A 25,573-nucleotide genomic window follows, 5' to 3' on the forward strand; every position below is an offset into this window, starting at 1 on the left:
GAAAACTAAAGTTGAAACAGAGGTTGTCAGGGGTATTAAGAGAACATACAAAACATGTAGTGATAATAGGATTTCGCAGAAATGCATGATTAGAATTTTTTAGCACCGTATATGAGATTTAATCAGTTGTTTACAGTGTTTCTTTGATTTTTTTTTTTTTTAGCAGCGATTGCAATAAATAAAGTAGCGAGATATACGTTTTGGTTTTTTAAAAGATTTTCAATTGACTTAATGCATTTTCTTGAGTAAAGAAACTTCTTGGATATTTAAAAGGTCTTTTAAGAATGCCATCATCCGTGCATGCTTAAACTAATGGGTGAAAATTTGAGCAATACTGTATTAACATAATCTAGATGATTTCCCCAGAAGACAGTTAAGAATTACATAAGGTGAATATTAACTTCACAGTACGGGAAATTGGCTGTGATCTCTGGTGGCAGGCACCCCCGTAACCAAGTGGTCAGAGTTGACTGCCATCGATGGAGCTACTTACAGTGTGATATGACCCTGGGAGAACTCGGCATTGTGTCTGTGGTGTTCCAGCCCTAAGCTGCATAACTTTAAGTCTGAGGAGACATCAGACATACTCAGATTGAGGATTTTCTACAAAATGACTGGCCTATATTCTTCAACAATGTCAATGTCATGAAACACAAAGGCTCAGGAATGTTCCTTATTAAAGGAGACATGACAACTGAATGCAATAATTGATATTAGAATTTTTCTTTTTTTTTCTATAAAGAACATTATTGGATAATTGGAATATTCTCAATAAAGTGTTTAGATTAAGTTTTTGTATCAGTGTTAATTTTCTGATTTAGGCATTGTACTGCTATGGTTATGTAAGAGAATTCCTTGTTTCAGGGAAGTACATACAGAAGTATTTAGGGCATGTCTGCAATTAACTAATAAATGGTTCAGGGAAAGCAAACAGAGACAGAAAAAAGAATAAAGCAAATTTACGAATTTGAGACATCTGGGTAAAGAGTATCTTGGAATTCTTTATATATTCTTGCAACTTTTCTGTTAAGTCTAAAATTATGTCAAAATAAAACATTAAAAAAATACAGAATTATAACAAGCTAACAAAAAAAGCTTATGAAGGTCTAATGGTACAGAAATGTTTTCTCCTTATGCAGATACTTTTTAGCATTTTTATATTTGTTGCAATTGTTGCTTTGTAATGGAGTTAGGTACCATAAGCAGAGCTTGCTCCGAGGGTCTGCACACACCGTGTCATAAGTTGTCCCCCATCATTTATGGTTCTCAAAGACTCAGATTCATAAACATAGCATGTTCCAGCCAACCACAAGTTAGTTGCTGCACTTCCTGTGTCCTATAAAAGGGTGGTTAGTCTCTGGTTAACTTAAGTAGTTTCGTCACCAAGAAATTGAGAGTTATCTGAATGTGTGAAAGTAATTTTATCAACAATTTGAAGCTGTGTTATTTTACTATTATGCAGTGATACAGTGTTAAGTTAGTTAAAATGTATCTCCATGCAGAGCCTTCCTCTGCTGAAAGCTGTGCGTGTTTCTTTGGCCCAAGTGAGGACATGGAGATCTTCTAGGAAGCTGAGGTTCCAGGGAAGCTTCCTGGTGACCTTAAGCAAAATGTTTGTACACATATAACTGAAAGCAGACAGAAAATCTTCGCTAGTGAGTTGGTTTGTGACTCCAAATTTTGAAAGTCAGATGTGATGTTTCTTAGTTGAGGGAGAGAACCATGGCTTAACCCTCCTTCCCCACCTTCCCAGCGTGTGCTGGTGAGTATCGCTGTTAGGGGGGTACGTTTGTGCCTGGAGGGTGCATGTTTTCGGCCTGTAGGTGGGATAAAGGGCTCCCCCTGATTGATGAATCATCTCAAACAGGACACAGTTAGCGAGTGGACTCATTGACCCCAACGCTCCCTTGTTTTCCACCAGTTACCGCTAGAGCACTGCATGTTGGAGCTGGAAGCAGTAAAACAAGGCGATAAACACGAATCATTTAAAAATCAAATCCATGTGCTTTTCTGTATTTTAAATCACTAGTTTCTCAATCTGCTAAACCTACCAGATTTTTTCCCTCTCCATTGATTAGATTTACTTTTAATCTGAATTGAAAGAACTGTGGTTGTCTTGATGACAACTCATACGCGGATCCAAAGATGTGCTTCATAATAAGGTGGCTCATAGGACACGGAGGAAAACACCCCCTTCCACTCGATTGGGGTTGACCCTTAATAACAGGTCTTGAAACAATCAGCCCAGTGAGGCCTTGGGCTCTGAAAGCTAATTGGCCTGTGGAATTGCTGGACGGTCAAGAACTCACCTGTGATAGTTTGTTCTCTGCTACTGGGTTCCATTCTTAGCTCAAATCTTGCCTTTTTTTTTACAGGCCATAGTATATGAAGGCCAAGACAAGAACCCAGAAATGTGCCGAGTCTTGCTCACACACGAGATCATGTGCAGGTAAGAAACACCTTGTTTTCTCCCTTTTAATTAGCAAAGAGAAGGTGAATTTGTATCCCAAATCTAGGTGAATTCAGGTCGATTTTTGGGTGTATATTTATCTTGCTTCTATTAGACAATCTAAAAAATGTTAGACGTGAGTATTTGGTAGCATCACGGTGGTTCTCAATTATTTATTAGATTTCATCCTAAAAAGACATACATTTCCATTTTGAAATCACACTGTTAATGGGCACAAAGCGTTGCCCTCCCCTTCTTCCTTTCAATCGGATAAAATACAATATAACCCTTTTAGTGTTAATTTATGCGCTCAACGGCATTGCCAGTAAAATGAGTAAGAGTTCTACTGATGTCAGCAGAAGCCTCTGTTTGGATAAGACTTGAAAGTTACAGTTCCCCTTTTTAATTCTCCCACTTAGAAACATGGCCATCCGTGCACAAGCATCGTTCCCCCTTAAGCTGACTGTGGTTGCGTCTTTCCCCTCTTGCATCTGACTTCTTAACCTTAGTTACCTGGTATGTAACTATGGCAGTGTAACTAATATTTCTTGCTGGTAGTGAGCTTTCGGAAGAATGGCAGAGATGAGTCCCTGAAAGGTACAAAAATTCACGTCGTCCAGAAATGAGTTTCTTTATTTTTGGCCTGAAGCTACATGTGAAACCGGGCAAGCAGACCACATTCACTTCCATGGCCTCAGCCAACCCTCCACATGGGAGAGAGTAAACCAGAGAACCGCCTTTCAACTTGCAGTTTCGGATTCTTATTCTTCGTAAAGTAACACTGGGCCTTCGCTTCCGATATCGCCTGAGTAATTGGATAAAGCATGACGATGACGGTCTGCATCAGGGAAGGGCTGCTAATCGCTTTGTTAGCCACGCAGGCTCTCCTGGCACAAAGCGTGCTTGGCTCCTGACTGAGACTGTCCAGTCCGTTTGGGGCTTCCAGCGGCCACATCGGCCTGGGTGGGCTGTATTTGCTGCTCGTGGGCTTGTGGGCAAAGTGATCTGAAAACTCCACAGGTGGAAATAAAACGGGAAAGGGCTGAACGTGTTTGCTTAGCAAACTCCCCAATATTAACTTCTCTGTATTTTGTATGTATATCAGAATTTCCTTTTCTTCCTTGAAAAACCATATTCTAATATATTATTCTAAAATACACAGGAGTTTCACAAGTTTTCGCTTCAGCGATTTGTAAAACTTGTTAATTATTCCAAAAACAGGTTGCTTTTCTCTAACTTAAAGCAGTAAAAAAAATCCAAAAGCAGAGTCAGATTTCTCAGAAGATATTATTAGACAAAATTAGAGTTATATTGTATACAACAATCGCACAATTAAAGCTGAGTTACACTTTGCAGAATCACACGAGTAAAAAGTATTCTGAAAAGCATTAAAACAAATGGCCTCTTTTGTATTACTATTTTTCCAGCCATATCTCTGTTTTAGCTTCCCACAATTAGCATGTCATTCAAATGAATCTTCCATGTTCTATTACATGGGATTCTAGCAAATAGGAGACAGACAGTAAGACAGATCTTAACCAACAGGCCAGCGAATATCTATAAATCATAGATTTGCATCTCATATCTGTACATGTTTGGACTATGCTAGAAATAATTCTATTCTTAAAAAGACTTAAAGATATATTATGCCTTTCACACACAAGCCTACCCGCTATTAATGCAGTTTATATTTTTTCTTGTTCTTAAAATTCATTGGTCCAGAGCTCTTTATTATGCTGGCTGGTGTGTTTAACTGCTGATGTTCTATTTTTCAGAAACATAAAAATAGCAAAAATAAAATTCTCAAGCCACTGAAGGCAAATGATGTTTGTACTGCGTGGCTAAGAGGGAAAAGCCATATTCAAAATGTCATCCTGCTAATGTTACAGATGACGGTTTTCCTGGCAGCCTATAGCCATGTAAGGGGTACTGTTTGTTTACCAGACTGCCATGACCCTATTACACAAGCCTGTCATCTATTGTGTGGCTAACAGTCTTTTAAATTGCAAATCTGATGCTCTTTAGGGGGCTTTAGGAAAAAAATTCTCACTTTCCACACCATCCTATTTCTCTTGATTTCTTGCCTGTTGTAAGTGGAAGTTGGGATGTGCTGAATTTGCACCAGGGGTGCAAATGCAGGCTCAATTATAAGCATAAAATTAGAGTCTGTTCACCATTAATCAGCCTGGCTAATTGCTATGCACCACCATTAACCATATGGTGTGAAAGACAGCTTCCTCTCCCCAAGATGAAATTTCTTCATTGCAGACATGAAATAGTGAGGGCCCTGGATTTTAAAATAGCTTGTTTTAGATATTTAATTTCTAAACAACTTTCTGCAGTGCTTTCTATCAAGGCTAACGGCACAATAAAACTTTGCATTTATGTCACAAAAGAGGTATATTTATAGTACATTGGAGCTATGGTAAAGGAGACACAGAATTTAGATCGACAGGAAAGGGCTTGGGATGATTCTGTTTTGTTGTGGGCAAAGGAAAAAGAAAAACTAAAACAAACAAAACAAGGAATTGTACCTTAAATCATTGAGAATTTTAAAAATCTATTTTGTTCTTTTGAGAGGGTAGCCCCATTGCATGATTTGTCTAAAGGACCTGCTGTCATTGGATTATAATTATTGTCTTTCTTTGAGACAAAACCCCTTTGACTTGATGGCACAGCCCTCTTTCTGTGGAATTCTGGGAGAGGTTCTGCATTTTTGGTAAACTGGAATCTATCACTCCAATCATCATTACGTTTTGTTAATAGTCGTTTAAAAATATGGCCCCATGAAGGGTTTTTATAAGTAGGATTCATTCCACAAAGAATTTGATTACAAATGCATCCCCACACCCTGTGTTTAAAGTGTGACTGGGAAGTGGAGACCATGCTTGGGAGGTGAGTGCAGGGCCCGGCCTCTCAGACAGGGCACAGCAGGTTGGCTCCCTTTCCAGTGCACAGGACGGCTGCAGGCACCAGTGCTCTGTTGAAGAAAGCATTCTCTTTCCACTGTCAGTGTCTAACCTCTTGCGGACCATGCGCTCCCAGGGCTAGCCTGGTCCCTAGATGTGGCTTGTTCTTCCTTCCTCTTTTGCTGGCTCGTCCCGATTTTGTCTTTCAGATGCCCACTGACGCGTGGTTCCTTTAGGAAAGCGTCCGTGGCCCGCGGCCTGAGTGAGGTCCCCTTGTTAGGCATTCCCGTGGTACCCTGTGCTTTTCCTTCGTACTGCTCATCACATTGTCACTGTGTGCCCAGGGCCTGCCTTCTTTTGCTGGACTAAGTGCTCCTTGAAGACAAAGAAGTTACTCAGTTTTCCTCTCTGCTTTGGTTGCCCCATGTGTGAAGTGGGGAGAAACCACTGCTTGTCTCATGGGATGGTGGTGAAGGTTAAATGCTATAATCCCCATAAGTGCTTGTCACAGTACCTGACACCTAGTAGGCACTGAACGTCTCTTGTTATTATTAGTAGTAGCAGCAGTAGTATTAGTGGTAAGATTAACAGAAGCCAGGGGGAGGGTGTAGCTCAAGTGGTAGAGCCCGTGCTTAGCAAGCACAAGGTCCTGGGTTCAATCCCCGGTACCTCCTCTAAACATAAATAAGTAAATAAACCTAATTACCTTCCCTCCCCCCAAATAAATAAAAATTAAAAAGAATAAAAAAATTTAAAAATTTCAAAAGAGATTAACAGAAACAGTAGAAGCAGTGGCAGCAGCAGCCGTGTCTGCAGTACCTGGTGCTGCTCGGAGGAGCAAATGGTAAGAGAACCTTGAAAGGAAGTGAAGTGTCTACTAAAACATTAACATACTTTGCTGGCTCTTGGTGTGGTGGTTAAGGATATTTTCATTCTTTTAGCACCTACTGTATGCAAAGCACTGTGGTGTGCAGAGCCGAATGGGGCTGGCGCCTGCTGTAGGAGAGCCTCCAGGCTAGCCTGGGAGATAGGACCCGGGAGCAGGTTAGACTGCACTGTGGGCTGGGGTGAGAGGCGAGGCCAGGGACCATGGCTCAGGGAAGGGAGGACGTACTTACAGGTGGTTGTAGCTGCAGGAATGGGGAGGAGGGTGAGACAGGACGGGGATCTTGGAGGATGCATGAAGGAGTGTTTTGGTCTGTTTGTGGGCGGTCCCCGCAGGATTTCCTGGGGAGAGGTCTGCAGGTGGTGGGCCTGTGGCCTGGAGCTGGGCAGAGAGTCAGGGTGAAGGATCATGAACGTCAGGGGTCTTTTCTCAAACGTGAGAGGTGAGGCTGTGGGCTTACATGGGACCGACAAGGATGGGGGAATAGAAGGGGAAGAGACCATGGGTACGTTCTTGGCGAAAGATCCCGTTTAGAGTGTTCGAGATTTAGGGAAAAAAAGGAACCTTGAGCATACAGGGCATAGAAACAAAAGAAGGGAGTTTCAGAGACAGAGCACCATCTGTGTAGTAAGTGTAGGGAAATCCAGATGGACGTGAAGACTGAGAAGAGCACCAGGGGGTCACTGGTGAACTGCAGGAGAGGATGTTCAAATAGGAGCTGCGGCAGCAAAGCCAGGTTTTATGAGGTTCAGGTGGCCAGGAGTGGTGGTGACTCTGGCGGGGAGAAAGCTGGGCAGGGAAGAAACCAACTCTAGAGAAAACAAGGAGTGAGTCTCCCTCTTTTTCTTTTTTTAAGAATAGGAAAACTTGATAATATCGGTAACTGACAGGATGGACTTATTCTTATCACTGTTAATCAGACTATTTAGATAATTTACACATCTCACTCTCCAGCCACTTTGGCTAAATGGGGAACGTAATCTAATTTTTTTGTTGTAAAGCTTGCAGATGGAGACGCTGCTTTTCTGTGGTTGAGAGCGCTTCTCCTTATGGGAAGAGGTTCCACATCCTGAAGATGAGGAGCTGCAGGTCCCAGGACCAGGAAGCATGTCGATGTTTCTTGCCCCGATTTATGAAGCTGCGTGTCAGACGCTCACTAGAGATACACCACGTGTGTTAGGCTGCGAGGGCTGACACTCAGAAGTGTGCTCTTCCCTGGGTGTGCAGAATTGTCCGAGGGGTGAACTTGCTTGCTGGGGAAAAGGCTGCTGTGTTTGGAGTCCACAGTGTATGTAGGTCCCCGGATGCTGGGGACCCACTCCTGTGATGAGCCACATTGCTCTCCTGCTGCTTGGGTTGCAGGTCAAGAAGGGATGTAAAATAAAGGGAGTCCTGCTCTGTGACAAAGCAAACTAGGAAACTCCAAGTCCCCCGATAGACGCCTACTTTACGGAGCAAATGGCAGGTCTGTGCCTGGTGTGGTGCCTGGCACACACAGCGGGAGCCTAGAAAACGCCGTTTGGAAGGTTGAAGATCCGTCAGTCACACAGCAATGAGGGCGTGATTATCACTGTGATTTCTTTTGTCAACAGGGTAGCTTTTCCCTTGGAGTGCCTTTGTGTCTGTTGTTCCTTCCACTGCATTATTTCAGCCTGAGCCCTCTCCTGCCTTAAACACAAGTGAATCTGTTCTCGCCTTCATCCGGTCCTTCTTGGTTAATGCCTGTCTTGTGTGTGGTGGAGGTTGCTACCCACCTTTCTTGGTCCTTCCGAGTTCAGTAGAGGGAACTAGGGAGCAGTTCAGCTTGGAGACGGGAGGAAAGAGAAGGCAAGAAAGACTGTCGTGGGGAAGGATGATGGGTCCTTGCTCTGCTCAGCTCTGGGTTAGAACTAGGAAGTTTCAGAGGGTTAGATGTCAGTTCAGCCTAAGGGAAAATCTTCTGTCCCCAACTTGCAGTTGATTTTTAGTTTTTTAACAGAAAAGTAAGATTGTGATTCAAAGCAGAAGACAGCGGGAGTATGGCAATAAAATATATAGCCTCTGTTCTTCCCCACGTATTCCACTTCCTGTAGGTTATTTCTTGGAAGGGTCTATTCATTTACTCAAAAAAACAAGAAAACCTTTCAGAGGGCCTCTCGTGTGCTGGGCTCTGTTCTAGTTGCTGGGGAGATAGGGATGAACAAGACAGAGGCATGAACCAAACAGTCTGAGACCCTGTCCTCATGGAGGGACAGACAGTAGAGAAGCCGACAAACACATATGTGATGTGATGAGTGCTAGGAAGGAAAGTGAGGCAGGATAAGGGGCTCGCGAGCTCTGCGGTAGTCAGAGGCCGTGACTTTGTGCAGGAATTGGAAGTGAGAATGTGAACTTGCTTGTGACAGGTTGTCTCCTCCCCTCCATCCCTCCCCCTCTGTCTCTCCCTCTTTCATTTTGTTCTCCCAGAAATGGGATCGCATCATACACACTCTTCTGCAGCGTGGCTTTCTCAGGTCACAGTATGATGTGGACTTCTTTCAATAATGGTGTATGCAAAGCCACCTTCATTCCTTTTAATGCTGCACCCAATTCCATACATACATGTACATGTGTACATGTGTACATTTGTGTATTTGTATATGCATATATTTTTAAAGTGGGCTCAAACTGTGGACACTACTTGGTCGCCACCCCATATGCAAAGCAGAGCCCTGGGATCCCATTTTGGGAATGATGACTGGGTGATGCAGTGACATGGCGTGCGAGGCAGGAAAACTCTTGGGCTATTTTAAATAGTTGCAAAAAGTTTTTTTTTTTTTCTCTAAATGTTAAGTGACCTCTAGCCCTTTATTCATATTTTCTCTCTCTTCCTTTATTACCCCCATTTTATTTCTAGTCTGTCTTCCCTTCTACACTTCTTCACATCTGCCGTTTGCTCTGGGTCCCTTGGGGCTCAGCAGAGAGGGGTGGTTCTCACTTCGGCTGTGCTTCAGTTCATCTGACTGAGCTCAAGGGCACTTTTATTTTAAGGGGATGAAGTGCTTAAGGCAAAGGACAAATCTCAGGCCTAGTGTGGCGCTTGTTTGGGCGAGGTGGCTTTGGTGCTTGGGGTGGGGTGGGGGTGACCCCTCCTTCCCTCAGTTGTATCTGCTCGGAGGGTCAGCTTGGCTTCCTTTGTCAGTCGCCTTCCTGTTTTCTTGGATTGTATTTCCCCCAGTACATTGCATTCATTCATGAAGTCATTCATTCATTCAGTCAGTTAATATTTGAGCTTCTCTATTCTGTCCCAGGCCTTACACCCCTCATTAGGTAAATAAAATGGACAGTGTGTTCTTTTATGAAGATATGGTTTAAAGGGGGAAGGGAGGAAAAAGACAGTAACAAAAAATACACAGATATATATGTAGGAATAAAATTTGCAATGTGTTTAGCGCCCTGCAAGGAAAAACCAGGAGAAACCTGTCAGGTGTCAGGTCCAGCCTCTCTGAGAAAGTAGGCTAGCTAGAGACTGAGGCCTAAAGAGGGTAGAGGTAGAGTCTGGGGAACTGGAGAGGGCTTGGAGGAGGGGTAGTCTGGGCTGGGAAGCCTGCCTGGGCCCAGGCCTGAGGTCAGACTGAGTGTGGCCCATCCGAGAGACTGAAATTGGCCAGTGAGGCTGGAGCTTGGCAAGTAGGAGGAGAGCGACAGGAGGGTGGGAGGTGGCCTGGCACCATGTCATGCCGTAGACTTATTCTGAGTGTGCTGGGAAGCCATTAACAGGTCTTGGGCAGTGAAGGGACATGGTTCCATTGACCTTTGGAGAAGATCACTCTGGCTGTTGCAGTGAGTAAAGAGTGGAGGCAGGGAGGCCAGATGGGAGGCTACTGCAGAAGTCCAAGCGAGAAATGCAAGTGACTTGGGAGTGAGGGGAGAGAGTCACAGGGGCTTGAGATGTAGATTCCAGTCTGAAATTATCATCACGTGAGTTGGAAGAGTCCCTGGAGGCCATTTATTCTGGGCAGGACGATGGTGAGGGTTTGACCAGTGGGGTTCTGCCTAATCGCTGTTTTGAAAAAGGGGAAAAAAATGGAAAATAGAAAGGAGAAGTAGGCCTTTCCATCCATGTCTTTTCTCACTGAGTAAAGGGGACTCGGGCTCTGTCAACGGGCTGCTTTTGGAGACCTGTGCTCCCGCACTTAGAGGTGGGTACCACAATCGCTCCATTTCACAAAGGAGGAAGTTAAGACTCCAGCAGGAGGAATACCTTACTGGAGGTGACACAGACAGCTCCAATTGCAAAGCCAGTGTTCCTAACCACCGTGCTCTTCTGGCAAGCCTTTGAAACGTAGCTGTAGGTGATGAGAATACAGGGATGGTGGAGTTTGGGTTTTGGATTATTTTTGTGCACGCGTTCCAACCACCGTACTTTTCGTTCCCTTGTTTCTTTATCTGTCTCTTAGGTATTGGGGTCCCTTGGGCTTCCCATCCCCAAAGTGCTAGTGTAGCAGAACTCAGACCAGGAGGAAAAGTTTCCTCGAACCAGTAAGAGAGAGGCTCTGTGGCGGGTGGAGTGGTTTTAGCTGGGACCTTGACAAAGGAGATACAGTTCTTGCTGTTGCTTTCTGCAGATACGAGAGACAAGCAGACTGAGCATCAGATTTGGAAGCTGAGTCTCTTCTCAGAGATAGGGTTACAGACAGGAGCGAGACTTCCCAACTTTGGGGAGGAACTCCCTATGCAGGCGTGTATTTCTGGGTCCTGGAAATGAAGTTCAGTGTTTGGTTCTCCCCAGCAGCTCTCTAAATTTAGGCTCTATGATTCACCAAGTCTAATGACTGTGTGTGTGTGTGTGTGTGTGTGTGTGTGTGTGTACGTGTACGTACATACGTGTGTGCTTGTGTAAGAGAAAGGGAGAAAAAAGTATGTATTTTATTTGTGGCCCAGGGTAATAAATAATGCTCAGATAACTCGCTCATCTCCTTGACCTTGACGATCGAATACATGCTTTTATAGTGTGCCCCTAGGTGTAGACTGGCCAATGGACACATTTTTTAAATTTGCAACAAGTCTCAGATGGATAGTTTTCCACTGATCATGGGTAATTTTCTAAAACCCTAATTTTTCACCCTTTAGAAGCATCTCAGTTTAAGAAAAAACTGGCAACCTTAAGGTCACAGCTGGGTGGGATTTTGATAGTGGATGCCTTCCGTTTGCCCGTGTCTGTCCTTTCTCGGACCTAATAAACAGCGTCCACTGTGAGGGCTCTGCTAACCTTTGGATCAACTGTCCATGATGCTCCCAGAAAACGTAAATAAACAGTGGCCGGCGCAGGGCACAAAAGCCAGAGGACCTGCGGACCTCCACTTTTATCTTGCTTCTTTGCCTTAATTATTACGCCGCACTTTTATTCTCACAAAGATGGTTCGAAAGCAAACAAAGTTTCAGGATTTGGGGAAGGCTGTGGTGGAAGGAAACGTTTCCCATAAAAGAGAAAGGAGAAGAAAAAGGAATCCATTTAATGCAAGATGACTGGAGGGGGAGAAATCACTCATACCTCATTATTGACGCGTTCCACACAATTAGTGTGATCTTGAGGGAAGAGCGTGTGAGCCACCCACAACCCGGAATATTCTCATTGGGTAGATGTAATAACAGTGCATCTCCCAGTGAACCCTTCCAATGCCGCGGGCAGTGATGGGGAGACCCCATCTTCGGGCTGCCAGTGCTGGCTCCGTGAGAGACCCTCTCCCTCCCTCCTTTGTGCAGGGAGAGGTTAAGCCTGGCCATTAACCCATAGGTGACCCAAATAGAATTTTCTGTCCCAGGGATCCGTTGATTGCCAGGTATGGCTTTGTGGTAATTCTAGCGTTCGCAACCCAGCAATTTGAACCTTCTGTCTGCCTAAATGACGATTTTACATTGTAATGGTTGTACTAAATCCTCTTGCTTTTTGCTCCATAGCCGCTGTTGTGACAAGAAAAGCTGTGGCAACCGAAATGAGACTCCCTCAGATCCAGTGATAATTGACAGGTAGGGATGGTTCTACTTTCACTGGGTCCTTATTCCTCATTATAATGAAACACCTGCCTTGTGTGGCTCGTGGGTGAGGGTTAGGAAGGCATGTGGCCGAAATTTGCCTGTTGGTCATGACTTCAGCTGCGCTGAGCTCTTGTGATTCCTGGGAAAGCCATATGGAATGTACTTTGGAGGCCTGTTTTCTTGGATTGCTCCAGTTTTGTGTCTGATTCATGCTCCTAAAGGAATATTTTCTTTCTTGACTTTCTGTGGCTCAATCTTCGCGCTGTGCCAGGAAGCTTCAGAAATAAAATAATAATAATTTGTGATTTATGAAATGTGGTTGGATACTTATAAATATTTAAGTTTTATTTGAAAAATGTTTGAATCATTATCACTTTTAGCTACAGTAGTTCTGTTGGACGTAATCCATCTACATTTTAAGGTTTTATTTATGCATAAAAGCAGCTTTAAAGAGATCTGTGAACCAAGATTTTCTACAGTTATTTCCCGGGTTTGATTGTAGTTCATAGTGCATTGTAAGTTGATTAATTTATTCTGCTTGTCTTAATTATTGTGTTTTTAAACAGATCCATATTACTAATCTGACATGACCAATAAATCACTGTAGAACAGTAAATCTGTTTTAGTTGTTGGGCGCAATTTCGAGTCAGTGTGTGCACATATTATGCAAAGTTGCATTCCAAATATTCGTTTTACATTTTAATTATTGAAATTCATTGTATGGAAACATGTATGATAAAGCATTTGTTACATAGCATTACTTATTGAGAGTTAAATGGCCTGGAAGGTTTATAGATACTGTCAGTTGTCAGCTAAGAAAGGAGCTAGCATCCTCTACCAGCTGGAAGAGTCTTGCAAGTAAGACTGACTGATCCCTTATTGAGAAAATCAGCGTCTGAACAAAAGTCCCCTTTGAGTCTGGTAATACTGATTTTTGAGCTACCCACCACCCTTCTGCCCCATCTTTCCAGTTCTTTACCTTTTGGGAGCTTGTGCTGCCATTTTTCAGTTAACTGAAAAAGCGTTTGCTTCATTGTATTTTATGTCGAAACATTGCTTGTTGAATTTGACTTTTGGGATTCTTAAGGCTTAAACACAATTTTGATTGCCGAGTAGCTTTTTAAAGTTAACATGTCAATCAGATATTTTAACTAAGTATCTTTCACTAATATTCACTGAAAACATATACCATTGCTTGGTAAATGAGGATGAATAATTTTGATGCAGAGTTAACATCAGCAGTTCAGTGTAGTGAAGTTGTGTGCCGCCCATGGAGTTAGAATAGGATGTTCTTCTACAAAAGCAGACATGCGATTCACGTAATTTCTTCTTCTGCAATGGCAGATAAATCCTCAAATGAATAAGGTAGTAAATAAATACAAGCTTTGTGTTACTTGTTTCATTTAAACAGCTCTTCAAAATACCATTTGTTAAGCAAGTTTTTCTTACCCTTCTGTTAGAACGTGTTCTGATCAAGGACCAGTCCAAATAGTCCTCGAAACTTTGAAACTATCAGCATTTGGTTCTGCCACACAGTTTCTTTTGGTTTAGATGATGACAAGAACCTTACTTTGCCACCCGCAATGAAAACACTTTTTTTTTTTTTTGCTTTTGAATGGGTTAAGCTTTTAAGTTCTTCGTTTGGTTTTAAGCCGTGACTCTGATATAGGAGGTTGATATGACTGTGGTTTGAATAACATTTGATTTTGACCTGTTCCTGTGGGTTGCGATGGCATAAGAAACTTGACTCAGCAGCGCTGTAATTAGCCCGGCCCGTGTTTTTGAAACAGGATTGTGTTACCTGGATTGCATTAGGGCAGCTTCTATTGTTGCCGCCTTGCATCTGTCCCAGTAGGGTACTTAAAACCTTTTCTTGGCTGGGGAGTTCAAACAATTTAGGCAAAATAAGTATGCACTTTATACTGTTGGTGGCTTTAGAGATATTACTCATGACATTTATCCTTTTCATTGTTTTTTTTTTTTTCCTTTTTGGTTTGACAAAGTAGAAAACAGTGTTAGCCAATCTTGGTCTCTTAAGAGAGGAGCACTTGAAAAAAACGGTTGAAACCCAGAGTATCTGCACGAGTCCCAGCATATGTTAATTTGCTGGCTGCTGCCACCGTCTCCCATGAACTGTCTTTTCAAGCAGTGATGCCAGCTGATATGCAAACCCCCATTCAGCTATTTTCATTTGCATCGGAGTCTTCAGAATTTATTTGTCCTTCAGTCTGCCAAAGGTTTTAAAAAGCTCCAGTCCTGTCTATGCTGATATGTGAAACTTCCATTTTTAACAATGAGGGGAGAGAGAAACAACAGGAAAAGAACTTACACAAGGAAAGGCAAAACAGAAAAGGTTTTTCAATTCCATAGAATTACTGCAAAGGAAAAAAAAATGATGGCAAACGTGTTTGAATTTCATAGTTTCCAATTTGATCTTATATTACCGATTGCATAATATGTGCGTTACGTGCTTGGGATTTGATTTGCTTTCAGATTTATGATTGTGAATCCCTGCATATTTTGCAGAAATAGGTTATGGGACCTGCATTCAGTAGCAATAGTAACTGTTTTTACAAGACGCATACAATATGCAATTATAGAGCTGAGGGGGCAGGCAATCCTTGTGTTTGGATTTAGCATAATTTGAACACGCAGTCACCCTTTGGGCACCAATAATTTTTACCTCCCTTTGCTTGTCCTTCGGATTTTGGAAGAACACTGCTATTTTTATCAGTCAAGAGACTTTTAGCAGTGGTTATTCAGGAAAACTATTTATAGGATTGATAGAAGAGGCTTTCTGGTCATACGGCAGTGGTGCAGGGTAAGCTATTTCTGTGCTAAATTTTGGCTGCATTATTGCTGCCAGTGGTGTGGGGACATCAGCTTGGCCTACTCTACGAAAAATGTGAAATGAACAAAATCAGAAGTTCAATACTGTGATTTAGAAATGGATTTCCACTTCATTCTTTTATCATATCATACAACAAAGTAAGACACATATGACCCAAACTCTTTTTTTTTTTTTTTTTTTTTTTTTTTTTTTTACAATTGTGACAATTTGTCAAGTCTCTTGGAAAAAGTTTGGAGGAGGATTTCTGTAAGTGTTCGAAATGTGCATCTGGGGTTGACCGCCAGGTCATATTTCTGCCTGATGCCAAATGGCTTGATTGAGAATTATATAAACTAGGCTTGCCCACTGATCTGGATATTTGAGCTGTGCAAACATGGGAAAAGTCAAATATGTTATGTTTAATAGCTGATGACCAGGAACTAATAACAGCAGATTTCATTATCGTTGAGGTAAAGGGCTATGTGTGGTAATTATTGTTAAAGCGAAAAAGCAAAAAATGACTTGCAGTTATTGGATTAAGGTGGAGATTGATTTAACATATTCACATAGTAACTCATATTTGAATTTAAAAGGTTTGCAATAAAATTCGTGTTTAGAAATTGAATAAATTGTAGTTTTATTACCACATTGGATATCCTTGTGTCCTAACCTTTTTCCTTGGAGTTATCTTAGTTCAATAAATAAAACCTCATTAGACTATTCCCATTTCAACGAGTTTATTAAATTTTGCAGGAGTAATTAGCATAAGCTGTGCTAATTTTTCTGGAAGACTAATGAGGGAGGTTCTTAATTAGGTTTACTTTATAAGAATCAGAAAAGATGATAATGACAAAAGTCACATAGGGTAGTCTGAATTGGGAACCCAGTTTTTCTGAATCTGTAAAAAAAAAAAAAAATTCCATTTTCTAGGTGGAAATTTCTTTATTAATGCTTGAACTGAATATGTGAAGTGTGTAGACTGTTACTCCTTATCTAGTTAGTTAGGATCACCATCCATTTCTAGATTTGCTTCAAGAAACTCTTTATTTTCCAACCTTGGACTCACTAAACTGCCTTTGAGCAATGACACAGATGAATACAGACGGTCTTACAAAAACATTTCTTCCTCCATATTATGCTGTAGGATTCCTTTTGCATAGAATCCTCAAGTTTCCGGCCAAATCTGTGTCACTTATGTCCAGTGGGGCAGGAGAGGGGACGGCTCGGCATTTGTTTGTTTGGCTTTTCAATTTGAGATCAGTGTAACTGATGAGAGTGTTGGGCCACTAAATAAAGGGAGAAAATGAGAGGCCAATTCTTTATTTCCTTTTACTGTCAATCCTGAGAAGTTGACAAGTGGGTTTTTTTTCTTTTAATAGATAGAAATAATAAAGGATGTAACTCCTCCTCGAATTACGTTCTCCGGTCTCGTGCGAATCCGGACATAGTCCTTTTGGGATATGTTGTGGCTTGAGTAACCAGCAAGTTTTGAGTTCCTCACCGCCAATATTAAAAACATAGATTTTAAAATCCCACCAATTAATAAAACTCTAAAGACTTTAAGTTTACTTATTGCAGCTTTAACAGATCTTTCTTTTGCATTTGTAAGAATCTCTGTACCTGTGTTTGAGACGTAGCCCTGACACGCAAAATTAAAAAAAAAACAAAAACACAAGAATTCTGAAGCATGAAAGACCTAGCCCGTTTGGAACTAGTTCTTCAGGCTACATTCACCCAAGGGTCTCCTAAAATAAAATAAAATTAAAAAAGCCCCCTTTTTTTTTTTTACCCCCCTAGAATTTTCTAAAGATCTTCCATACCTAGATCCCTTTAACTTAGGTGACACTGATTGGGTTTTCTTTATGATTGTCGTCTGAAATGGAATGTTCAGGAGTGAGAACATGAGAATGGCCATTTTACCTGTTGATTTACATCACACTTGTTCAGAGAAACAATTTTGTTTAAGATCCATTCTTCTAAGAGGTATAAGTGCTGTGATAGGTTTTCATAAAAGTGCAGTGTTGTCTTATCACCAAGCTAATTTCTTGATTAAATTGATCCAGATATATTTATATAACATATATGTCATCTGTATAATAGGAAAACTTCAGAATTAGGGTATAATTTAGTTTAGTTTTTTTTTTTTAACCGTGGAGCAGGATGGGATCTATTCTAAGTTTTAAGATTGTGAACTTATCAGGGCCCCTCAGCAGTAAATGATTTTCCTCTATCTTTTATCATCAGACATCCATCCCAAAATTCACGACATTTTTTTCTTTATTTTCTGTAAAAAGAAAGTCCTCAACTAACACGAACATAAATGTACACTTTTATTAAAGTTGCAAATGAGGCTTTTAGAGTTTCATGGCTTCATTTCATCGACCTTTCAACTTACTATTTTGGGGCTTCATCCAGTTTTTAGAAGAACCATGAAACATCACTCTGTAGGGGACACATATGGCTATCCGAGGCTCAAAGAACCAGACGTAAAAATAACATTTCTTAGAATTCTGATAAGCCTTTTTTATATCACTTGATTTCCTAACTCTGATCTCTGTTAAAACAAAAGGAGGAGGAACCCACCCTTTAAAATTGCCCTTGGCAGGATAATTGCTGTCCCCTTGGTTGGTCTGAGAGCTTTGCATTTTTCCCAAAGTGAGAAGCCAGCGCTGACACTGAGCATGAATTTATGGTTGTTTATTAACCCTTCCTGTATTTAAACATTTGTTTTCTCAGTGGGAATTCACGTGTGATTATTAGCGATGAGACTTATGTGAGAGTCGATCATTCTAAATTTTATCACATATCAGATAATACCATTCTGAATATGAGATGAGCCGGTACATTTGTGTGCAGTTTGCTACCGTGATAAGAAAATAATGAATACAATCCGCTAATAGCAGTCTGTATTCCATTTACTATCAGCTATTCCCAAATACACAACCAGGATACATTCAAATGGATTTTGAATATGCTGACAATATATCATAATGCAAAGTACTTTTACATGATATAATACTACTGCAGACACTGTATAATGAACAACAGTGGTTTTCCTGTAAAGGAAATAATGGCAGCCACTTCCAAGAAGTGCATTTAATGGAGCTTCAGAGAATCAGCAGTGCATGTGTGTAACTGGCCCGGGTGTCAGCCCATGTGGGTTTTTATCCCGTGTCATCATAACTTTGCTTTTGTAACAGTTCAGGAAACATACAGAAAAGCAGTACAAAGTCCCTTGTGTGTCATCTAACAACTTTGCACAGTCAGTTCGTGATGAGAATCTATCACTATATTAAATTTGCTTTTACTTTTCTAAAAGAAATTGCTTAGAATGGAAAAAAAAAAAAAACACCAAATCCTCCCCAAGTGCAGCTCTCCATTGATAAATCCCCCTCGTTTTTCCCTACTGCCTGCACCTGACAAAATCTTTAATAAAAATTGACCAAATTTTAAAGACTCCATTTAGAAGCTCCTGCATATAAAGAAATGGCATTTTGGTCATTTTAACTTACATCAGGTATTATCTGAAATAGACTATTAATTTTTTCCTTCCCCTGCCACCGTCCCGTCCCTCCTTTTACAAACTGTGTAACTGTATACCATCCTGGACAATATAAAAGTGACCTAAATACTCCAATTGCAACCAGTGAAATATGGTGAACAGTACAGGTTTGTCTTTGGTCGCTCGCTGCCTTGAAACGTGTGGGTAGATGGAGATTAATCTCCCTAGCCAACTCTTCCTCCGGTTACGAGCCTTTGTCCAGGAGCAAATGAAGGTTTTAACGTTACCGTACTTATTGTAATAGAATTTTAATTGCCTTAACTCTGCTCATGTGTGAAGCTGAGTGTGTATCTGTGTTTGTGTATGTGTGTGTGTGCGCGCATATTTTTCATGAGGAGGGGAATCAAGCCAAAAAGAAAAAAAAACCCTGCATATTTTTCATGGAGGGGCAGGGGGTCACATATGGTAAATGATGCAAACTTAATGAAACTGGTTCTGGGGAAGAGAATGCCATTGGCATTTCATCCGTGGTATGTATACTCCGCTTTCAGTGGGAACAGAGTGGTCTTCAGTGTGCTTGCGGGATTTTGATTTTTGAAGGCAAAGCGCTTGGTTCCAGTTCCAAACTTGCCTCCAAACCCTACTTGGAAAGACTTAGCTAGACAAGCTGGCAAATTGTATAGCTCGATCCCACACAATGACCTCCAAAGTGGCACTCGGTGACTGTACCATCCTGCTAACTGTGGGAGGCACAATAGTTTTGTAACAGAATATAAAGTAATAGTGTTAGCCAACACATCTTTAATAAGATATTGTTCGTGCCTTTGCCGTGTGCCACAGAGCAGGCTCTCACTCGGTGGGCCTTTTGATTCCTCTCAATAAGATTATTTCAAATACTCTAATCCTGAATCATTGACATGAATACAAAAGCCGAGTGACATCTAATAGATGCCTCTTAGCTTTGCTTTTCCTCTTGTTCCTTTCCTTTTTCTTCTCTTTTTACCTGACAAAAAGCTTATAGACACTTGGGCTCTGTCTCTCAGTAGCAGCATGGGGGGCTCCTCATGAAATATAAAGGAGGAAAAAGGACTGACAGAGGCCCGATAAGCTACAGAGTGAAGGGCCGTAGATTAAAAGTAAATGCCAGTAAATCCTGCCCTGTACACTTACTTGTTCTTTTATTGTTTTCCTTAACGCTTTCAGTGCCGAGAGAGTGGGGAAAAAGAGAAAATAGTCATCCGATTGCTCGTGTGCATTTATTAGTATGGACATGGCCACCAGGCATAGCGTATAGGGTTTGGGCAAGAGTCTCAAATTTTGGCTCATGTCAAGATTATAGTGGTTTAAAAAAAATGCCCCTTTGATCCATATCAAGAATCCCGCAAGAACTTTTTTTGCTTATTTGCTGCTTGATTGACCAGATATTGATAGTTTGTATATGGGGAGATGAAAGAGGAGGTCCTAAGAGTCCTTCTGTAGGGTATGAATGCTCATGACGTGGCATTTCAAGGCTGAAATAACTTTTTTCTTTTTCAATCAACGAACTGGAAGTTATTGAAGTGAAATATTAGGTTATTTTGTTCCATGACGCTACTGCCTTTTCAGGTAGCCTCGCTCCCTGTTAGGGCCCCGAGTGTTGCCCGTGCTGGATGGCGCCTTCTCTCCAGGCCGATGGTGAGGCCATGGAGGTGGGAGTGAAGCTGGACAGCTTTTCTGATGGTCAGAGGTTGTTCACCCTCCGCCTTTCCAGAGCCACCGTGATTTGACTAAAGCTCTTTTTTTTTTTTAAAACTTTATCTGAAGATCAATCATGCTACTCGCCATTTACTTATTATTGTTCAGTAGAATGGTGACTTCCCCCTATTTTTAATATGCCTCCCATTCACTAGTATTCTCATCTGTTAGTAATGTCCTTAAATGTCATTTTTAATAGTCTTGGATGCCCTATTGGAAAAGTTAGTTTGAAGAACCCTGGACTTTTGTCAGGTTTTGTGACTCTCACATGTACACACACACACACACACACACACACACACAAATACACACACACTCGTTACAAAGACAGGAACAAAGATGAGAAATGAGAAATCTCTTCCTTATTAGAAAGTTCTTTAGAAAAGAAAGTTGGCTAAGCGTTAGCCTGGGTAACTTTGAAGCTACTGCAATGTCGAAAACCCATGTTTCTCTTCATGGTCTTGGTGTTTTCTCAAAGCCAGATTCTGGTCTCAGATGTACGGAGTACATCTCAGAATAACTTTCAGAAAATCGAGTCCTTCTTTCTGTGGCTGTAGGAGTGGGAGTGTCTTATTCTGGCCGTCCATGTGTTTTCTTGAAGACTAGCATCTGAATCCTGGCCCAGGAGCACCTTAAAACAAACAAAATCCCTGACCATTAAGAGTTTAATTGTAACTTACCTCTGAATGGTACTTGCAAAGTTTTTGAAGACCTTTAAGGTGTAGTATTTCAAAGAATTCTTTTCACACAAATGCCAAAGCATGAATTAACTCCATTTTACAGATCTGTAAACTGAGGCACACAGCTGCAGGAACTTTATTAGTGACAAAGCAAGTGATTAGAAACTCCATGTCCTAGTTCTCAGCCTGATTTTTTCCATTCTCAATTGCCCAGTTGAAAGAAAAAAAATACTGTTTTCAGTATTTCATGCAGTCTCATTAATTTTTCTTGGTATCCATGATTCATCCTTTCCACGAATTAATCTAAACCCTTTTACCTAAACAGATTTCTTAGTAGATCTGGCACTTAACTTTTGGGATTAAAAAACTAATTAAAAACATAATATAAATTGTTGTCCCCATTGCTAGAACAATATTGAAGTTCTTGTGTCCTCGTTTAATTTGATGAGTAAACAACTATGTGTTTCGTTGGGGGAAAAAAACAGGCACTAAGCCAGAGAGAAGTCTGGGAGAAGGCAGAAGATGATGGAAAAGACCTTGGTTTTGGAGTCCATGGGAAGAGAATCCAGTCCTTCCACCACTCCACCTAATACCTGAGCCTCAGGGGGTTCAACTTTTTCATCTTTGAAATGGGAAAAGTCATCTCAATTTTAAAGAGATGTGTGGGTTAAAACACCTAGCACAGGGTTTGGCACATATTAGGTGCTTGAAATCAGGCAGCTCTTGTAATCTGAATATAATCTATTCCATATGGATTATTGCTTTCAATGTGATGATTGCCATGGAACTGTCCAATAAGCAGAGTTACCTTACTGAAGTTTATTACGGTGGCTAAGTCCCCTTGGTAAGGATTCACTTCATAGATTTTCTTTCCACAAATATTTATTGAGTGTCTACTATATGCTGCACACTGTTTCCAGGCTTGGAGACATAACCATGAATAACACGGAGCTTTCAGTGTCTCAGAGTTGAAAAAAAAAAACTGAAATAGTAAGTGTGAAAAAGAACACACTGATTTTTTTTTTTTTTAAAGTAGAAGAATGTTATTTCAGATAGATAGAGATCAGGATGCAGAGGGAAAAATCTCCCTGGGTTGAAGTTGCCTGTTAGCTCTTGCTCCGTGGTACTGAATTTGGGCAAACTCCGTGGTTTTATTGCACTCCTCTGAGACAGGCTACACATCGGTTAAGACCACAGGCTGTGGAGTGAGACCGCCTGGGATCAAATCCGAGCTCTGCCGGTGTTAACTCTGGGGCTGTGGGCAGATCATCTAACTTCTGTAAGCCCCAGTTTCTTCATCTGTAAGACCTGGGTGAGACCAGGAGCTCCTACTTGATAGGCTGTGGTCAGAAATAAGTAGATAATGCATGGAGAGCACTTAGCACAATGCTCGGCACATGAATCATATTCAGCAGAAGGTGGCTGTTGTTTTTAAAATAAGGGCTGGAATGAAAAGATCTCTGAGATGCTTTCCAGCTATGAAAGTCTAATTTTAGTTCCCTTTGGTGCTGCTGAGGCAAATAAACTCTTTAGGAGGTAGTCTGGACGCCCCAGAGGGCAGCGGTGGATGGGTGTTGGTTGCTGCTGTGTTCCCAGGGCTCAGGCCGGCTGTCTCACTGCTGTGTAGTAGATGCTTAGAGTATGTTTTTGTAAAATGCAAGAAAGGAGCTAGAAATGCAGCTGCTGAATCTGGTGGTCTCGTTGCTCTGCATAAAGACAGGCTTGTTACAACTACATAGTAAAGTGAAAAGGCACTGCCATTCAAGAAGGACGAGGAACAGAAAAATGTGAGCTAAAAATATTAAATTTGTTACACTTAAAAATGTTAATCTTCACACGATTACCATGCAAATCCCCTCATTGCCTAACTGTTTAATTGATCAAGTAAATCACAGAGCAGACAAGTAAGTGAAAAACCCGGCTGTTGACATTCACACAAAGCACATTTTCAAGAATATATTCTGTTAACTAGTATGTCTATTACCCACGGTGATGTGAATTTAACACACACTCACACACGTACATACAGGACCCTTTGCAAGCAGGCAGATTTCAGAGAGTTTGGGGAAAACATTCATTTTTGTATGGCACCTTGGTAGTCTCCCATTATTATATCAAACGTGCAATCTGGGTAACATACATTTCAGCAGTTCCTTTGTTTTATATAATGTTAGAAGACTTAAGAATTCACCATTTCTTCTTTCAGGCAGGTATAATATTGATGTGCTACTCTGGTGACTGAAGGGTTAATGAGCCCCCCCTCCAGCCCCCCTGCCCCCCACCCCAATCCCATCATGTGCCTGGTTGACTCTGAAAGAAGGGGCTTGAAGTTGCCCACAGGGCATCCCTTTTCCCAGCCTTCTCCAAGGCCACCTGGGCAGACGGGAGCTTGCCTCCTGTCCTTAGGACACAAAATCCAATCAGGCGCCACGTCTGCCCATCTCCCTGACCTGCGAGCCGGGAGGAGGGAGAAGCAGAGGCGGCTCACGTTGGACAGGCTGCGTCTTTGTGGCTTTGAGGGCTCCTGCCTCTATCGAGGGAGGACGTTCTCCCTTATTTTCAAGATAAGGTGTCGTTCTTGAGAGCAATGTGCTGAACTAATCAGGTTAATTGAGAGGCCCCGGATCGTCCTGACTGAGCCACTCTCTTCTTCCTGTTACAGGCCGATAGTGCAGACAGACAGATTACACATCTTTTAGCTTCCCCCAAGCCCATGGAATCTGCAGGTGCGCAGGGAACGTAGCTTCGGCCGAATGTCACTCAGACTATTGGAGCATGGGTTCTTAATGGAACAGCACAGCGTTAAAAACAAAACAAATCAGAGACAAAAAACAAGCTCTCCTCATGACTGTGGGAAGTGTGCCTTCCAATGTCTGCTCTGTTCTCTGGTTTTTCTTAGTGTTAAAATAATCTCAGAATTTCAGATCAGCCAGAATGACTATTTGTTGAAGAATCCAGATGGGATTCCCCCCCAACCCCGGCTATTTTATTTAAGCTTGAAACTTAAAAAAAAAAAAAAAAACTCATCGTGATGTGCCATTACTGATAAGGAGTTTCCCGGGCTGCGTCCAAGCGGGACACTGGGGGCTGTGGCCCTGACTAATGGCATCTCAGCCTGCCCTTGGAGCTGCGGACTGGGGAGAAAACAGAGCTGCTCCCACCCAGCTGTGTGAAGGGTGGGGATTCCTCCTTCTCCCCCTCCCCTCCAGATGATTTGTCATAGTTTAATTTTAAACACTATCATTTGACTATTCTTTCTTTCAATCCCACCTCTTTCCTCCCGGTTTTTTTTTTTTTTCTTGGAAGTTCCAGGAATGACTTTAATTATCTCCACAATCAGATTCTCATTGCTGCCTCTGTGAAAGTGTGTAGTCATAGATTGCAAGGATTATTTTCTTTAGCACTTGGGGATAGAGAAACCGGTTGTTTCAAAATGAGAACCAGCTGCTTCCACAGAGCCCTATTTAATGGGGAGCCACTTTGTACACAAACCTTCACTCAGGTCGGTCATTACGCCAAGCTCCAAATCAGCAGTGTTTGGTCTATCACCCTTTATTAAATGTCGAGTGAGGAGTGATTTAGCCGATAGAATAATAATAATAATTAAAAAGAAACACACCCCGCATCTTTCATTTTGTCTCGGCCGGGCTATTGGATTTAGAGCGAGCGTATCTCAAACTTCCTCCTATGGTAATTATGCTGTAGACTAGTTTACCATTGCTTTCTCATAGATGTCTGGGGTGTGGGGGGAGTGTGTGTGTGTGTGTGTGTGTGTTTAACCCTCTGTAAATGTAGGAAATAAAATTAAGCTCATCTTTCAACAAAATCTTCCATTTGACAAGCACAGAAGATAGATGAAAGGTAGGTAGCCAAGTTGTGGGTCCCAAGAATAGGACCAATTGGAGGGCAGAGATAACCAATATTATCAAATATCTTCGATGCCATCCTGTAAAATAATGATAAGGGTGATATACCACATGCATTTTGCTGCCCTTCAGGCTTGTAGAAATTGGCTTGTTGTCATACCATGTTAATCTTTAGCAGCACCAAATTCGATTTGAAATAAGGAAAGGACTTTCACAAGTTGACTGTAGAAAAGACTTTTGAAGCATGCAAAGAAGGGGGAAGAGAAGCATAAAAGACACATAAAACCACAGCAGATATTCAGTTATGGGGATGATTTGTTTTTTGAACCCGGGTTGCATTTTTATAAGATAACCTAATTTAGGGGAGGCAACATTTATTAAATCAGGGTTTGAAGGATTAAAAAAAAAAAAGCTCCATAAAGATTTTTAAAAATCTAGTTTAACCAAATTTTGTCTAATAAATGTGAGCCATTATTTTGCATTATGTAAAAATGCATAAAAATAATGGCTACTTAAAAAAATCATAACATACTTTTTTTCACATTGACATCAGCACCATAAAATATTATGTAGAAAGCGTAAACATTTAGAAATTTACTCTCACAGGCAGTTTGATCAGTAAGTGTTTACTTTTACATATATGTGTTTACTTGTTTTATTTTAAGAATTTCCATACTGAAACACGATTTGTGGAAAAATCTCATCTAACAATTTTTCTGT

At 41.4% G+C, this 25,573-nt stretch overlaps 1 protein-coding gene across 11 annotated transcripts in view; it reads left to right on the forward strand.

The window, feature by feature from the left end:
* EBF1 (EBF transcription factor 1) overlaps nt 1-25,573 on the forward strand; it is a 376,175-nt gene that overhangs the window by 12,356 nt on the left and 338,246 nt on the right. For all 11 annotated transcript variants that reach the window (XM_072953719.1, XM_072953717.1, XM_072953718.1 and 8 more), the window contains exons 5-6: nt 2,376-2,449; nt 12,164-12,232. In XM_072953719.1, the coding sequence (XP_072809820.1) occupies nt 2,376-2,449; nt 12,164-12,232 (143 nt within the window). The remainder of the gene's footprint in view (nt 1-2,375; nt 2,450-12,163; nt 12,233-25,573) is intronic.

This window comes from Vicugna pacos, chromosome 3 (genome assembly GCF_048564905.1).
Source record: "Vicugna pacos chromosome 3, VicPac4, whole genome shotgun sequence".
NCBI classification, from domain to species: Eukaryota; Metazoa; Chordata; class Mammalia; order Artiodactyla; family Camelidae; genus Vicugna; species Vicugna pacos.